This window comes from Mizuhopecten yessoensis, unplaced genomic scaffold (assembly GCF_002113885.1).
Source record: "Mizuhopecten yessoensis strain PY_sf001 unplaced genomic scaffold, ASM211388v2 scaffold10479, whole genome shotgun sequence".
NCBI classification, from domain to species: Eukaryota; Metazoa; Mollusca; class Bivalvia; order Pectinida; family Pectinidae; genus Mizuhopecten; species Mizuhopecten yessoensis.
In genome coordinates this window covers 599,779-619,168 of record NW_018408567.1, presented here as the reverse complement: position 1 = coordinate 619,168, position 19,390 = coordinate 599,779, and the positions used below count along the sequence as shown (strand labels likewise).

Sequence of the window (19,390 nt, the reverse complement as noted above, 5' to 3'; positions counted from 1 at the left end):
GCCCCTCATCTCGATTCAGAACTGTCCTACTGCGGCGTATCTAGATGGCTTCCTTTACATATGCCGCTGGAAAAGATTGCTCTCTCTCTCTCTGTCCAAGAGTTATCCCAGTCAATAACATGACTGTGATTGCCGATTCCTCTCTGATCGGGCGACTTCCTATTCCTCTTGGGTTTATCCGTATCCATCCGATTTTCACTAAGTTGGACTCGAAATTGCCTCCCACTTTCTCCGATATACGATGTGTTCTCGCATACGATTTTGTACACGCAGTCTGCGACGTTTTCCTGCGGGTTTTAATCATTAAAATTTACAAGGATATTGTGGAGCGTCTTGGACAGTTCTGAATCGAAACGAGGGGCCATAGACTCAGGCTGTCGCACCAACTTATATGCTGAGGAGTTAAACAAAACCAGAGACGTATAAAGCGTTATAAAGTGTTATATACGTCTCTGACAAAACGTAGCCGAGTGAATTTGTCGATATGATAGCCAATTCGTACATGTACAACAAAAATTAAGTGTACATACTCTTGTTACATGTTAGTCCTAACTCGTACATATTTTACACCTTTGTATACACACGTTTCACTGGTCTTTTGTCTGACGAAGGTGATAGAGCAGTGGCGAATCCAGGGTTTTTCTGGGGGCTTCAGCCCCCGAACATTTTCTTTAAAAAAATCATGTATTTTCACCATTTTTCTCAATTTCCCCACACAAGGTGATGGCGTTTGTAAAGGTTCCACGCAGAAAAGCTATTTATACTCAAATGTCCGTTACCATAACGTTTCTAATGCTAAATTTCTTTTTCTGTAAACTCTGGAATCATGACTTTTGCACATGTATTACCTCCCTTTGCATATTTTTTTTATCGCTTTTGTTTTCAATATTTTATTCATCATCTTTTTTAAAACAAAATCATTATATTAATTTTAAATAAATAATTCATAAATTATAACTTGGTTCTGATATCATTATATGAAAAGGCTATATTGAATTGATTGAAATTATAATGCTAATTAACGCAACAAAATCTTAAGCCTATTGATTTGTTTAAATGTTTAAGAATCACCTTCAGCAGTTGACAGACGAACAGACGGGCGGATTTATACGTAGGAAGTATATCCCCCGCTTATATAAACCAATTTTTAACCCTCTTGCTAGAGGTGATGATGAGCAATTTCAATTTGAATATCAATTTAGAATATCAGCATTCGGCGATGTGAAATTCAACATCGTTGATGCACGGAGGAGAATTTAGATTTTTTTAGATACTTAATATTTAGTTGAAATTATCAGCTTCTTAACTCCAAGTTTCGAGAAAATAACTTATAAATTATTTATAAAATATAATTTGCTTCTGATATCATTGTATGAAAAGGCTATATTGAATTGATTGAAATTTTAATGATAATCAACGCTAGCAACTCTTAAGCGTATTAATTTGTTTAAATTTGTAAGAATCCTATTACCAATTGATAGACGATTGTTTTGTATTGTATTGTTTATTCAACTTGAAGCCTTACGGCTCATAAGCATACACAGCAACGTATGATTGATACATAAGTGTTATGAAATACCAAATAATTATAACATCATAATTGAAGCATAATCTTGTACATTGCATATATATATATATATAGTACCTATAAATGGACAGTATAATTCTTTAAATTATTATAAAGTACAAGATAAATAAATTATCGGAAGATGGACAGCTCTTGTAAAGTTACAGACGAATAGACGCGCGGATTTATGCGTAGGAAGTATAATACCCCCGCTTGTATGTAAACCTAATTGTTTCATCGTCTTACGAGAGGAGAAAATGAGTAATATGACGATTAGCGCCGCTGCATGCGAAGTGCGCTCTGTGAATTAGACAGCGGTAGGCGCATCCTCGATATTCTAGGGGTTACGCTCACTTTCGCTCTCTCCACCGTCGAAAAAGATCATAGTTAAATTGAAAAGCTCAATGTGCGCTATACCTTGTGGGTGAAAATAAACATCGGTCGCGTAACGGTAAAATTAACAGGCTTTGAAGTAGGGCGACGCTCAAGTTCAAATATTATATTTCTGTCTCGCCTCTTGTAACATATAGTATTAAATCAACTGAAACAATTCAGTTTATCAGTTCAACTACATACATAATAAAGAGCCACTCATTTGATATTGAGTTATGAACAATTTCTAATAAACTATACTATGATGGGACCTTCTGTTTCATCACCTCATCATTACTACCATACCATTCACACATATCGTCACTGGTATTACAATGTCACCACTAGATACATACTTATAGAAAAACCAGCACACGATTGAGATTGGCTCTATTTTTATAGAGATACTTGAAAAATATTTATACAGTCTTTAGGAAGTTGAAATCCAAAGACTTATACAATCTCCATGTACATTGTGGCTATATGACATTTAAAATTTGAACATAATTACACAAATTTTTCATACCTATTGTTGCATATAATAGCATATATTAATAGTACAGTACAGTACGATATAGATATATAACCTTATCAATATATACAATTCCGACTCCTTTTTAACATTTCTGAGCAGGTTTGGGCTTCTCTGTAATCTTCAAAGGACAGGACTCAGCTTAGGGATGGGTTACGTTTTTATTACCAGATAAACAGGAATGCTCTTTCATTGGGTTAACTGATCCTCTGTTTAGAGGATATTAAAAATTTAAAAATAGAATGAGCGATCGTAAAATTTAAACCACTATATGGCAAAAATAATACCGCCCGTCCGTTTCGTCCGTTGCAGAAGTTGGTTGATTTTCGTTTGATAAACAAATACCTAAAATTTTGTTATATTTTACTTAAATTAACATTTAATTTAAAATTTAATTTAGACAGGACTTTTAAATAATATATATATTAAATCATGAATATTTTCTTAAATGATTAATTTGTAATAAATTAATTAATTATTATTAAGACTTGGTTAGTAAAACGTCCGAGGAAAATTCAATAAAAATAATTGGTTAAAGGGAGGTAATACAGACGTGTCTCTGTTTGCATGTCATCCTGACTTATCGCAGTAGCTGGGGATATTGACGATGTCATTCTTTTCTTTTAACAGTACAAAAGTTTCATGATGTTTGAAATAACGAAGTTATTACATCTATTCGTATTCCTTGATTAAATAAAGTGATTCTGTTTGAAGGGGAAACTGCAATATCACACGAAAGACAGGCATGTAAATATACATTGGTTAGCTATTATCCTCTGTTTTAAGGGGATATATAAACGGTAAAGAAAATAAAGAGCGATGGTGAATTAAACCCTATAGGAATAATAATACCCGTCGTCCGTTTCGTCCATTAGTTTTTCCGATTTGTTTTTCGTGTCATTAGCAAAAACGTAAATTTTGGTTATATTTTACTGAAACACTTTATTTACATTAAACTTGGGAAGTAATTATAGATTATATTATATTTCAATATATATATATATTTATTTACTTATTTGTTACACGGACTTAGTTAGCAATGAAGAATATAATTGCGTGTTTGTAATTCATTATCGAATTATTTTTTAAGGCTAATGAGTAAAATCTTTGGATTAAATGCTATAAAAAGTATTAACATGAAGGGATTTTATACAGACGTTGAATACTACTTTCGCCAAAAAACACACCCGATTTTAAATGGCTAGTACACGTACAAGTAACACTCGGTAGGGATTTGCATCGCGTTACATCGAGAAAATACTTCCACCTAATTCCTATCCGTCAAACGGTTGAAATTATATATAGGTACCTTATGGAACGATTGACTCATTTTTTTTATTTGAATGTCATCTGTATTGGAGGATATTAAAAATTGATAAGAGAAAAAAACGAGACTATATAAATACTTCCGCCCGTCTATCTCGTCCGTCCAACGAAAATTGTTGATTTTCGGGAAATACACGAATAGCTTAAGTTTTTGATGTGCTCGATTTTTAAGAAATAATAAATATCGAAGAATATGCGGAAATAGGGAAGGGGGCATGGATTGGTAAGCAGTGGAAACCAGGAACGAATAATATATCAATATACATGTGATCGTTAGATGTTAATTTAATATTGCAATGAGTGTGTGGAACANCCCCCCCCAAAAAAAAAAACAACCTCTGGATCCGCCACTGATGTTATCTAAGTCCGTTGTTATATAAACGATTCATTTTTCAGCAATGCTGTAAATTGACACTCGACGACTGCTAGAAATGTTTATTACACTTGAATTACATATATGCTAAATGTCCAATGAATTAATATTTACAAACTGTTTATGTCACAAAGCGCCGCCATCTACTGAAGTTGCGCTTTTCACAAAAAAAAGATATCGTATATGTACACGAGTATAATTGGTTGATGTTTGAAACTATTATCAATAATTCAAATTAATTAAGCCGCTATATAATCTTAGTATTTATTTTACAGGCAAATATAATTATGTAGCCCGAGTTACCTCTGGCCCCGACTTAGACATTTTGACAGATAAAATGTCTGGCTTCACACAAGACATCTATCTGTCAAAATGTCTAGGTCTGTTGTCGGGGCAAGAGGAAACTCGGGCTAACATTTTATTTTGTTGTGAAGTTCTATTTCGTTTACGCTTGCCACGTCACAGGTTTGTTTTGTTGTAAATCCATTATGGTGTATACTTTTGCACTGCTATTTTTTTGCGAGGGTCAGGGGTACCGGCCAATTGGAAGCCTGGAGCTTCAATAAAACATGGCGCCTAGCTGATGTTAAACCAATTTCAAAGTACATTTACACAAAAAAAAAATCAAAAAAAAATAAATATATATATATATATATATAAATCAACTTTTGCATTTAAATATGAATATACAATTAACGATTTGAATCCAATGTACAAATATCAAATAACTTCGGTGATGATCCCTTCGACGTACCACTGTCCAATACGGTACGTAACAGGTGCCTTCATGATCACGTGACCATCGAGTACTAAACGTTTTGTTGATATAACTATACAAAATTCAGTTTATTCCAAAAGCAGTACAGCTTATAGGATGTGTAAGCACAGTAAAATTAATTATACACAAGATAACGGAGGCTGAACAATGTGAAAACGATTCCACTCCTTGTCATAAATTATAATATAATATACGTTTCTGATTAGGAAGACTTTTCAAATATCCGTTGTGTGTTACTCTTCATTATATAACTTGTATTGACTCTGATAATCCTTGATACAATACTTTCTAAACGTTCTACAGAGACGTATATGCTGGTTTTATATGTCTCTGGTTTCTATAGGGTTTTTATACTTCTAGTTAATGCCTTCAATACTCTTTCTTTTGAGATAAGACTTCGTTCCTGACCTTTATGTATTATATAACAATGGACATTGTATTTTGTTTTATAATTCATTTTATCAGATCGTTATCATGTACAGGTACTGTACTAAATTTACAACGATAATATAGCATCCAGATCCAGGTTGATATATTCTATTAAGTGTATACTCCGTGAAGTTGTTATAACAAAACAAAACAAAATAAAAGAAACATCGTGATAGATTCCCTCTCTGTTTGTAAGATGATGCTACGGCTGCATTTCTTGTCAGTCCGTACAAAATAACAGAATCTAATTTAAAAACATCATCAAATACTTTCCGATTTGGGGTCTTACTGCTGCTGTCATAATGTCTATGCATACAATAATGTTTTAAAAACAACAATTATTTACAAGGGAAAAACACTGTACACTCGATATAACGTTATTGTACACTTGTGAAATATAACAATCTTGATCTCATACACATGGAATTTTTATACTGGATACGTAATGGCTTCGTGGTGGTATATGGTGGCAGTGCTCTCCTCCTCTGGTGTGTGGTTTTCTGGGAAATTCCTATGTTGTCAAAGTCTCAGGGCCAACAAGATCCGATCTAATGATACAGAGTACGGCCGTTTCTTTACAAAAAAAAAGATTTATCAAAGATTATCAATTCAAGGTTTTAGCAACAGAACACGTACTGATATGTGCTATGGAATGATTGGATGGACATCCATAGAAAGCTATATAGATATAAGAAAATTGTTGTTTTTTGGAAGGTTGTGTTATTTAGACAAAAATACATTGTCATCACGTATATTTTTAAGAAGACTATACGCATCAATGCTGAACAGATCTGGTGACCATTTTGGACTTTTAAATGATATTTTGAGAATTTTTAAAAAGTACAATCTTTATAATATGTTGAACAAGTATATTCGAACGAGTGTATTCCCATTAAAACGGCAATGGAAAATAATTGTGAATAAATCTGTGTTGTTGAAAGAGGAACATGTTTGGAAAGTAACAGATTTGTAATGGTTCACAATATATTGCAACCACATATACTATGGAAACTGGCAATGGAATTTCCGGAGTTTAAAGATTCCATATTATATGTTACGAAATTAATAATAAATATTCGTACTGGTAAAGCCAAAGAGCTATGTCATAGATGTGGTATTATTTACCAAGATATATTAACTCATATCATATTAAAGTGTAGCTATACTGAACACCTAAAGGACAAGTTGTGGTGCTCTATCGCAAACATTAGTGATACTGGTATTCTGCTGAGTGCGTACATACACTCTCTGACAGATCACGAATTAATTCATATTTTAATTGGGTGACAAATGACTTACGAATTAAATGTATTAGCCATGAATGAATTTAGATTGAAATCAGTAGCAGCTGTCGAAAAGATGCACAAATTATACTACCGGTAGTGTGTAGATATCTCACATTCTGATAAAGATTAATATAAATAAAATAAATATAAAAAAATATATGAATGTTTAATATGTATGTATTACCTCATCATATATACACTTATTAATGATATTTATTGAATGTATGACTCCAATGTAATTAAGTCTGTATATGTCATGTATGTTATTTGGTGCTTATGTGTATTCAATATGATTTTTTGTTTTGTAATGTAAATATGTGCGCATTATTCTGTTTAAATGTAATCTTCAGATTGGAGGAAATAAAGAGAATAATAATGGAATTTTCATACTGGATACGTAATGACTTCGTGGTGGTATATGGTGGCAGTGCTCTCCTCCTCTGGTGTGTGGTTTTCTGGGAAATTCCTATGTTGTCAAAGTCTCAGGGCCAACAAGATCCGATCTAATGATACAGAGTATGGCCGTTTCTTTACAAAAAAAGATTTATCAAAGATATAGTATAGTGTCGGGAAAAACAATTTACAATGCGTACTTACGTTTTTGGTATTGGTACGGGGATCCTCAAAGTATAATGTTAATTCCTTCCCGTCACGTAAAAGTGATGGTTATGCCATACGCTTAAAAACTTTATTACATACTTACTAATACATACGGGGTTCTTGTATATGCGATACGACACAATTGCTCTACCCCATATCAGCCCTCGCCGTATCACACCCCAAAACCCGTATCAGCCCCGCTGTATCACACCCCAAAACCCGTATGAGCCCTCTCCGTATCAGCCCGCAAAACCCGTATCACACCCCTTTTGGACATTTTTGGTTTTTCAATATTTCAAAAGAAAAATAGATCATAAGATAGTAGTTTTAATTAGTAAGTATGTAATAAACAGAATAAAACATGCCTTTTTCCATATCACACCAAGTATCAACCCTCGACCAAGATCAGCCCTCGGGCCTTCGGCAGTTTCGGGTTGATACTGGGTGTGATATGGAAAAAGGCATGTATTATGCTCTATGTATCTTTGATTAGCTTAAGGCTTATTTGTATTATTTCATAAACAACTAAGTTATGCTTCATAAGAGTCCGCTAAGTTACCTTAGGAAAAGCTTTAAGTTTTCCCCAACTTATAACTATTTCATGAATTTGTAATTATTATGTATGGAATTGAATCTATTGCATATGTTTTCCGCCATTGTACAAGATATTTTTCAACTTGTATATTTCTGTACGCCAATATGCAATGTGCATTTGGTAATAAACTGAAATTGAATTGGACCGGGGTATACTCTGGAATTGAACGACCGGAAGTTGGTTAAATTCAATCATCCACTTGCCGATTAATGTCCCCACCACTTACTATAAACTTGCATTTGTCATTTTCTTGGTTGGTTTCGTTGTCTGATTGTAAATCCTTTTTGGTGTATAATAATAAATTGTGCACCGCCATTCTTTGTAAGGGTCAGGGATACCGGTCAAGTCGAAGGAACTTTGAATAAAAGACGCCTGGTGTAAAACCAATTCCAAAGATTATTTACAAAAAAACGCATAATATAAACATAATCAACATCTACAGTTAAAAATAAATATACAATCTTCTATTTAAATCCAAGATATAAATAATATTTAGTGTTAACTCGTTGGAGTGGTTTTTCGTCTTTTTCACTACTAAGTTGATCGGTTATCCAACAGGCGAATTTGAGTAGTTTGATCACGGAATTTGATTGATTGATTGATTGGTTTTACGTCCGCTTCATTACCGAGTAGTTCGGTCATCCAGCCGACGTATAGCAAAGACAGGAAAATGAGTAGAATGGATAAAGTATGGAGTGAAGGGATAGGAAAGGGAGACAGAGGAGAGAAGGAGCCGTCTATCCTATTTTTGTAAGACGACTCCTAGACATAACGTTTGCCTTATGGTGCAAATCTACCAAAGGTGCACTACTTTTTGGTATCTTTGCTCGATCCAGCCATTTCCCCTGCACCTACATAGAAGCCAAGACAAGCTGGTTGACCGAAATCCTGATCCTATAATGGTGTTTGCCCACACTTACCAGATGTTCCTTCTTCGCAATTTATTCATATTTTAATTCTTGTCCTAATAATGGGATTGTAGATTTGACCCTTCACCTCTGTCTCACTTTCTAGGCCGAGGGGAACATTTATCTTGTATAAGGGATTTATCAATAATAAAATATATGTATATAATGCAATTTCTTTTGTTCTCTGTTTCATATGTTTGCAGTATAACTACATGATGTAAACATTATCTACACTTAATTGATTTGGAATATCATACGACGCCAAATGTGTTTCTCATACGCTTTTTATAACAATACGTTGTATTTTTCCATCCTGAATAAATTTGCAGTTTCTTATGTTAAGTTGATAGATTTACGTAACTGTCTGAGATAATTGTTTCTATTTCCTAGTCAGGTTGTACCAGATCATCCTCGATATCCAGGGAATACGTTCACGTACGCTCTCTGTACCCCGGTTGTCATGATTGCTTAAATGCGACTCTTATCTATACAGGGGTTACATTTTTTTTTTTTTTTTTTACTATTTCCTTATACAATTTACATGTTGTAACAGGAAATAAGCCACAAGTTTGTAAATATCCCTTGACAAATCTTTTCAATGTTTATCTGTAAGTGTAGTCAATGTATCTATTTTCTTCGTAACTTTTGCAGAAAAACCACATACCATATTAATTTTCAATTAAAGATAAAATTATGAAATATGTTAAAATATAAATTAAACTTTGAAAAGTTGATAAGTTAAATGGAGATTATGTGATTAACTTGTTAGTCCCATCAGAGACGTATAATACATTATACGTCTCTGGTCCCAGCAAATTAAGACTTGAGAGCATTTTCAATGCTAAATAAGAATAATTTCATATTTGTTAATTCAATATTAACCATGCAAAGAATTTAAACCGACTAAATTGAAGTTGAATAAAAAAAATCAACAGTCGAAATAAGCGCCACTCTGCGCTGTATGTCGTCGTCGTCGTTTTTCTTTTCACGTAGGATAGCGTGTGGGTGCGTAAACCTATACCGTTATACGTCACATGATCTCCCTTGATCAAAATGGCGTGATCAGCTGAAGACTAATCTCTGTGAAGTGGTCAAAGGGTAACTGAGGGCTTGTTTTGGTCCAATGATTTCAACCTAAGAACATGTCGATAAACACGGTAAGATAAAACGAAATGTGGAACATAAATATTCATAAATCCGACCGTTATCTGTTTGATTTGATATGAAGTAGGTGCTCATACGTATTCAACTGTTTTGGAAAGAAACAGGTGCTCGATGACAATGTATCTAAATCCGATACAACAACAATGTCCAGACAAACAATGTAAACTGTCCGTAGTGATTATGCTCGACATCTGCCATTAATTTTATCTTGGTAACGAGGAGAATATTCCGACTATTTGAGGACGTTCTTCGAACGGTATAATAATTCACAATTTATTTTTAATTGCTGTGGAAATATTTACACATATTGCTGGTACATACTAAGATCGTTTATACCTGTCACACATTTAAGTAGGGTAGATTGTGACAGCCTGCAGAGATACACACATACTTCCTCCTCAGTGGTGATATTTTCTTCCTTGTGGTCAAAGGGTAACAGGGCTTGTTTCCAGGGTCCAGTGATTTCAACATCCGAACATGTCGATAAACACGGTAAGATAAAACGAAATGTGGAACATAAATATTCATAAATCCGATCGTTATCTGTTTGATTTTTATATTAAATAGGTGCTCATACGTATTTAACTGTTTTTGAAAGAAACGGGTGCTCGATGACGATATATGATATCTAAATCCGATGCAACAACAATGTCCAGACAAACAATGTAAACTGTCGGTAGTGATTATACTCGACATCTGCTATTTGAGGACATTCTTTGAACGGTATAATAATTCACAATTTATTTTTTATAGCTATGGAAATATTTTCAAAATTTTGCTGGTACACATACTAAGATCGTTTATACCTGTCACATATTTAAGTAGGGTAGATTGTGACAGCCTGAGATACACACATACTTCCTCCTCAGTGGTGATATTTTCTTCCTGCTTCAGAGATACAAATGTACCTAGCTGTGTCTTTTATATTTGTGAATTGTTCACCTGTAAGACACAAATCAAAAGCAGAGAGTGAACTTTTGTTTTTGACTGTACGTGTTATTCAGACAGTAAGATTTTGATAGTGTCCATGTCACAAAGGCACACATCCAGGATTTTGTTATGTGAGCTGGAACCCTGTATGGGGGTGTCCAGGAAGAAGATGGGGTTGGGGAGGGGGGTATATCTGCCCCACCCCTGGATCCACCATAATCACAGTGAAGAATGTTAATTGTTTAAGCAAAAGATTTTGTACTCTCTCATGATTTCACTCTAATATAATATATATTATTTCATATATACCATTTTAGTTGGAAATAACTTAATGAATGTAAATATTTTTTTAATAAAGAAAGAATAAAAAGCAATATTTATTCTTTGAAATGAAAAAACTTGTATGATGTACTTATCTTAAATACATAATTTGTGAAAATGTATTAACTTTTTATTCACACTATTAACTAATAGTGACACACAAATAATAAAAAAAAAAAACTATGGAAAGAATGTGTAGTTCAAAATAAAATGACACAATCTTAATCACTGTGTAACGGGAGAAAGAATAAATGTAACGAACCTGGGACCCTCCAAACTCTAGACGGGCGCTCTACCAATTGAGCTACCTGGTCGCCAATGATCGACCCAGTCCAGTTACGCTAGACACATGTAGAATTAATAAACAAATGAAATAATTGTGACAGTCATTTGCAGCAAATAAATCATGACACTAATATCATAAATTACATGATTCCAGGAAGCAAATATATATATTTTGTCCCTAGAGAGTTTTTACAACTCCTTATATTTCATACCCACTTAAAGTACTTTTGAGAAATGGCCTTTCTGTTTTACTTATTTTTAAAGACTTGAGGATCCCTTTCTTGATGCAGATAAAACATTTGAGATCTATTTTTTGGTTCATATACATACAATAACCTCTAGTTTATAATTTGTTTTCAATGTAACATTAGTGCAACTATGGGATTGGGCCAGGGATCTATCACCAATCGGGAAGCTCATGATCAGTTCGTTAGAACAATTGTATTGGGATTTTAGGTTCAGGTTTCAAATCCCAGTCTGGCTAAATTATTCTCTTTTTGGAAATTATATGTTAAAGCTTTAAAGTTTACGGAGGCACAGTAGCATAGTGGTACGACGCCGAGCTGGTGACTGAAGGGTTGTGGGTTCGAGTCACGTCACAGCATTCTGTGGTATCTTTGAACATGAGACTTTTCTCCACTTGTTCCAGTTTACTCAGCTGTAAATGAGTACGTGGTTGGGCAGTGCTAGAATTGTTGAATGCTAGCCGAAATGACAGCACTCGCTGTATGCTCCCCAGGAAGTTGAGAAAGATATTGACTGGTTGCACAAAGGCCCTATAACCTCGGATAATAATTTGTGAACCGCTTTGAGACGACCTAGGAACAAGATTGTGATAAAACGGTATATAAGAACCTCAAATTGTTATTATCATAAATTCATAAAGGTATCGTGATTTTCGGTAAAAAATAGTTTAAAATCCATAGTTGCATTATACAGTTTTTGGCAGTGGTAAGGGGATCCTTAAATTATATGTATAAATAATAAGTGACCTCTGACCTTGCAAACGATGCTTTATAAAAATTATGCAAAAAATAAAATGTAGGTAATATACAATATATATTATGTACACATATGATATACTGACAGGTTGATAAAAGTGAATATGGGGTATGTAAATACGATAACGAACGGTACAGGTACAAAATAAGATAAACGCCTCTGACTAAACTGCAGCAGGTGTTTGTAAGCACATTCATCATTGTTAGTATCAACAAAGGCTTCAGTCAGGGCTTTCGCCATGTGACTCAAGCCCGGTGATGGTTGATCATGGTTTAAGGATATATCCCACACCTGAGTGTTATATTGGTATTGCTGTTCTAGGATTTAAACCTATCCAATGGGAACCTATTATTAAGACGTCTGATTCACAAATGGGTAGGTGATGTTATCTGAAAACTGATACAAACTGTAGACATATTTGTACCGGTATCTTGCTGGACGTTGTTGAGTTGATGCTGTTGCGTAATCATATCAACTAGACAGGTAAACAGTGTTTTCATGTTGGAGCTATATAGATTTTCAATTCATTACAGTATTATATGGATGAATTCTTTTGACTTTGAAAATATTGCAAAAAAGCAGAACTTTTGTATATTTATATTATTGCAGGGCTTTCAGTCAATGACATTTAGCAATTTTGGGAGTCAAATTGAATTTCCTCAGAATTATTGGGAGTTCAAAATAACATACCTCAAATAGACGTTTCCTTTTAAACACATGATTCAAAGCTCATTTTGGAGAGTCAAACAAATACACTGTTGAGTTGCAAGGGTCTATTTTGCTTATTGTTTTTATTATTTAAATTTCTGTCAAATACAACTTGTGATTTTGTGTTCGTTCCACAGCACAGTAGACAAACGGAGGTAGATATAGAGGTAATTAAACCTGTGTTTTGACTTTTGATTGGCTGCTCTTTATAACTGATTATGTAGATGGCATACACATGCACATTTAAAAGTAGCAATCAATATCAATTTATTAATATTATGAGGAACACTTTATTTATTTATTAACCCCCTATATAAATATTTTCATAAAGGAGGTCTGGAATATATTTCGCTATATAGCAAATTGTTTGCATTAAAATAGCCAATTTATGACAGATCAATATAGAACAGCTGATTTGAACCTCAATTCCATTTAGCATTTGACAGAATATCCAGGGTCAGATTAGACAGGATGTCGGCATATCCAGGGTGAGATTAGACAGAATATCCAGGGTCAGATTGGTTTTAAGGATGACAGAATATCAATGGTCAGATTAGAACGGATGTCGGCATATCATGGGTCAGATTGGTTTTAAGGATGACAGAATATCCAGGGTAAGATTAGACAGAATATCCATGGTCAGATTAGACAGAATATCCATGGTCAGATTAGACAGGATGACAGAATATCCAGGATCAGATTAGACAGAATATCCATGGTCAGATTAGACAGGATGACAGAATATCCAGGATCAAATTAGACAGAATATCCATGGTCAGATTAGACAGAATATCCAGGATCAGATTAGACAGAATATCCATGGTCAGATTAGACAGAATATCCAGGATCAGATTAGACAGAATATCCATGGTCAGATTAGACAGGATGACAGAATATCCATGGTCAGATTAGACAGGATATCCAGGATCAGATTAGATGGAATATTCAGGGTAAAAATACCCTTTGGTCAGATTAGTAGGGATGTGAGAATGCTTTTGGGTTTAAATAGACACTAGGTTGTTGGAATACAAAGGTTTTGCTGTATATATGCATTTTTTCTGTAAACATGACGCATACGTAACTTTCAATAAATATATATGCTTGCTTCTGTATTTAAATATTTAATCAGAATACTAATCACTTTTTTATGCATGTATTGGTGTGACTAGACCAATTGAAGGCCTGTCTGGCTAGTGGACATGTTTTAGAACCTTTTTGCTTACACCTTTCTGCTACCGATCAACAATACCACTGACCATGTGCACGGACACACTGACACTTTGTTATGCTTATTTTTTAAGGACATTCAACCTTCATAAAAACATGATTTTGATTGTAATATTGTTGTTACATAACTTCTAAATTTCTCTTCTATACTATCAATTGAAAATGCATTATTAAGGATGTACATACCACTGGCAAAAACTGAACCTATATGTATCAGAAACTGTAATTTATTTTTGGCATGTCTAAAGCCTTGCTAAACAATTTCACAAAAGAAAATCATGCTTTTCTGTACTAAGATTTTTTTAAACCCTGGATCGGTACCTCTGAGGTGGTTATCCTGGCGCTCTAACCCTGCACTGGTCAACTATGTAGAACCTAGCCCAGGCGCCCTACAGTAACATCTAAATCAGGTTAAGAAAAAACTACAGGGGTAGGGTTTAAGCAGACTTTTGCCAGCGATGGGACAGCTAGGGATCCTTATAAGCTAGATGATTTAGACTATCTTTTCAAATTTCCATTATATGACATGTTGGCTTGCAATTGTCTGATAATGCTTCCTCCTGTAGAATCAACTCATTTTCTTTTACTTTTCACATAAATAGTATTTCAATAATAATGAAAACAACATTTGAAAGATTTAAACATTTGATTTTAAAATAGAAGAAATATGTTTTACACAAGACATTGAGTGTTTCTAAGTACGAGGAAGTAATCATACACGATATCCAGATGATCAAATTTCTTTGTTCATTGACACGTGCAGCCTGTACACAGGTGTATAGAGTCACTTAGCAATACTAATGTTCAACGTGGATTGGACCAATTGTGCATGAAATTGGAAAAGGAAATTAATACCGATTCTTTGATTTCAATAATAATCCCAATTTTACAATTTTGTAGCCTCATCTACCAAGGATGATTCTGATGTAGTATTGCTTTGACCGATTGAGCTACGTGTTCAACAGAAGTATCCTGGCCTTACTGTATTTTTATATCAAAATTGAAGTTAAAGGGAAGTTACTGCATATTTATATATGAAAAACCACAGTGCAGTGGGACAGGGATTTTAAAAGTCTAAAAATATTGTCTTGAAAAAAATAAAAAAATAAAAATTCAGGTAACTATTTTTTTGTCAGAATTGTGTGTGTCCACATGCATTTCTTTATTATTTTCCCTTTAATAACAGTAGTTAGGTAAATGATTGCGCCTCATGCATTATATTGTTATGCCTTATCTAAGGCTAGTATGGTTATAAACCTGTATTTGAATCAACTGTGTTGTCATAGGCCAAGCAAACAATACGTTCTGTTTGTGGTTTCATAAATAGCACTGTTAATGGTTAACAAACTAAATTTAAAAATGCTATGCAAATTTAAAAAGGATTAAACTCCGGATTATTATGTTTTGTGTAATTTGCCGAGAGGCTATCGAAGCACATAGGCTGAATTGAGACTTGGTTGCCTCCCTTTACGGATCGAGACTGGTCGCTTTCACAACATACCATTGGAAGAGAGGAATTGTCCGTTCTGTCCAAACACCGTTGAAAATGAAGAACACTTTCTGTATGATTGTCCTACTTATGAAAACATTAAAGGAGAAATATACAATATGGCAATAGTGCATAACAATAATCTTACTTATCTCAATAGTCATCAAAAGTTCTTATTTTTAATGCAATCTAATGACTTGTAATTTTCACTTGCAAAGTCGCTTACCTTACACACATGTTTAAATATAGGCGTCAACATATTATTAATAAGTAATAACTAGGTAAAATAGATGTGTAAATTTTGAAGATAATGATAAAGTTTTTCATAAGCCAATTATGACTGGGCATTAACATCAATTTTAATCTTGAAAATGTATTTTTTAATTGATAACTTTTATCAGCAAAGTATATTTTTATCTGTATGTGGTACCTGTGATGTGATACATGACACTGAAATAATATATTGATTAATTGATTTGTTAATTGATTGATTGATTGATTTGTTAATTGATTGATTGATTAATTTGTTAATTGATTGATTGATTTGTTAATTGATTAATTGATTGATTTGTTAATTGATTGATTGATTGATTTGTTAATTGATACAACAGATTGCAGAAATTATGAAGCTTTAACTTCCAAACTGTTTGCACATTGTTTTTATTTTGACTAGGAATAATAATTTGAACAGTGTGCAGATAAACTAAAGATACGGGTAGGGAGATCAGCTGAAACGAACATATTTTGGTTTGGCCTCATTGTGATAAGTGTCACAGTGGCTCAAAGTCTTGTCAGATTAACAAAACGAAATGTATGCATCAATATCTTCATGCTTTAACACAAATATTCATGAAATATTATCAGAACAGACAAGTGTTATATAAATTGTATATGACATTAAATAATGCAAAAATGTATACAGTAAAACCTTGATATAATGCCCTTTTTATCTGCCACCTCGCTTACTGCCAACCACTTTTGAGGTTCGTTTTTTCTTCTTAAAAACTTCTTTTGTACATTTCCCTCAATATATCGCCAAACCTCTTTACAATGACAACATTTCTCTGGACAAATTGTGGCAGTATAACAAGGTGTCACAGTATATAAATTTCCTATCACAATTAACAAATATATATTAATATTATATTGAATCATAATATTTAGAAATCTGTAAATTGTGATAGAGATTATATTTTGTAAGCGAACCATACACACACTCCGATACAATCAGCGGTATATGTTACTAAATAGGTCCTTCAATATGACCTCCCATCCTTTCAGATACAGATCTAGATTACACAAGTCACGCGACCAGGACTTGTAACATTATATAGGTGGGCTTATTTATTTGAATCTTTAGCAATGCTGCAAAGGTGTGCTGTCAACATAGGAGAGCTACTTTCTTACTTCCTGGCCAATGATTATCATCATAATACGGTGACAAAACATTTTGTGAAAATATTCTGTCTCGCTAGGGGATTAGTACATATGTGTGTTTGTGAATCTGTGATAATGAGCTGGAGGTGAACATACAAGTCAACGATGAGGTCGAATCACATGGTGAGAACATACTTCCTGAATCACGCAAGAACAATATCCATGATGAATTGGCCTATTCCAGATAACCATTACCTTACGTAATGGATCAATACATCTCGTCTTTCAGAAGGGATTTTTTTTTAAGCAAAAAGTCAGAAGTTATGAAAGGCTTATTACTTACCTGTGATAAGTCTATGTAATTTTTGCTGTATCATCACTCTGTGCTATTTTGTGGTGATAGTTTTAATGATGCAAATTTCCGCCATTACATAATAAATTTTGATTACCTCACTATTACTTTGCAGATTTTGGGTCATCCTCGATATCCAGGGGTTACGTACACGCTCACTTACGCTTTCTGCACCCCTTGAATATGTCATAGTGTAAATGAAGGCTCTGTGTACTAAGAGACCACCTGTATTAAGAGACCACCTGTGTTAAGAGACCACCTGTATTAAGAGACTACCTGTGTTAAGAGACTACCTGAGTTAAGAGACCACCTGTATTAAGAGACCACCTGTATTAAGAGACCACCTGTATTAAGAGACCACCTGTATTAAGAGATCACCTGTATTAAGAGACCACCTGTGTTAAGAGATCACTTTCAATGTTTCCCATCATAGTGATATCATTAATATTGTGATCATGAACTAAACCTGTATTAAGAGACAACCTGTGTTAAGAGACCTTTATTGGACTTTCTAATTAGGAGGGTCTCTTTAACAAGCATTTGTACATTGTTTTTAATTTGTGCCCAATTTTTTTATTTTTTTATTAATTCATTGTTATTACATCTGTTGTTTATCTGCTGATCCTGGCGGAGATTAAAATGTATAAGTCTTTGTTACAGAATGAAGCAGACATGGTTCGAACAAGTACAAATCGTGGGCATGCCTCCAAAACCGCGGCACAAGCAATCTACGGCAGTTTGTCTTCATCATCATCAGTGAGGTAAATAGTACATGTATAGTCATTTAGTGAGGTCAACACATGGTTTGATGAACCCTAGAAAAATTATTGTCTGTAGATGTAGTCCGAGTATGAGGTCAATATACCATTTGATTTCAGGTTAATAATTTATACTTGTATTGACCAATTGTAAAATGTCTATATATGATATTATCACTAATTAATTCATATAAAAATATGTACAACTTTTGTTATATTTTTAACGGACTAGAGTTTTACAGAGAAATTACAGTTGATATTTTCTTTTACTCGTACAACACTTTTTGTTAGCTCACCTGGCACGAAGTGCCAAGTGAGCTTATGCTGTTGTGCGGCGTCCGTCGTCCGTCCGTCGTCCAGCGTCCGGCGTCAATATTTTACTTTTAAACGACTTCTTCTTAATAACCAAAAGGCCTAGGGTGATGATATCTGGCCAGAAGCAAACTGGGATGAAGGGCTACAAAGTTTGTTAAAACTAATGACCTTCAGCCATTTTCAAGGTCACAGGGGTCAAATATGTGAAAAACTTTAAACATCTTCTTCTCGATAACCAAACTGCCCAGGGAGATGATATTTGGCCAGTAGCATGCTTGGGTGAAGGGCTACCAAGTTTGTTCAAATAAATGACCTTCAATTATATTCAAGGTCACAGGGGTCAAATATGTTAAAAACTTTAAACAACTTCTTTTCAATAACCAAAATGCCCAGGGTGATGATATTTGGCCAGTAGCATGCTGAGATATAGGGCTACCAAGTTTGTTCAAATTAATGACCTTCAGCCATTTTCAAGGTCACAGGGGTCAAATATGTAAAAAACGTTAAACATCTTCTTCTTGATAACCAAACTGTCCAGGGAGATGATATTTGGCCAGTAGCATGCTTGGGTGAAGGGCTACCAAGTTTGTCCAAATGAATGACCTTCAATTATATTCAAGGTCACAGGGGCCAATTGTCTTAAAAAACCTTTAAACAACTTCTTCTGAATAACCAAAATGCCCAGGGTGATGATAT

General features: G+C 34.0%; 1 protein-coding gene across 5 annotated transcripts in view; it reads left to right on the top strand.

The window, feature by feature from the left end:
• Nucleotides 1-9,805: 9,805 nt before the first annotated feature.
• The window catches only part of LOC110460755 (stAR-related lipid transfer protein 3-like), a 59,524-nt gene continuing 49,939 nt past the window's right edge, over nt 9,806-19,390 (top strand). Inside the window, exons 1-2 of one of the 5 annotated variants that reach the window (XM_021513867.1) lie at nt 9,806-9,923; nt 18,282-18,382. In XM_021513867.1, the coding sequence (XP_021369542.1) occupies nt 9,909-9,923; nt 18,282-18,382 (116 nt within the window). In that variant the 5' untranslated portion in view covers nt 9,806-9,908. Of the gene's footprint in view, nt 9,924-9,962; nt 10,423-17,182; nt 17,453-18,281; nt 18,383-19,390 lie in introns of those variants that run through there. The other 4 variants (XM_021513868.1, XM_021513871.1, XM_021513866.1 and 1 more) reach the window with 4 other exon arrangements.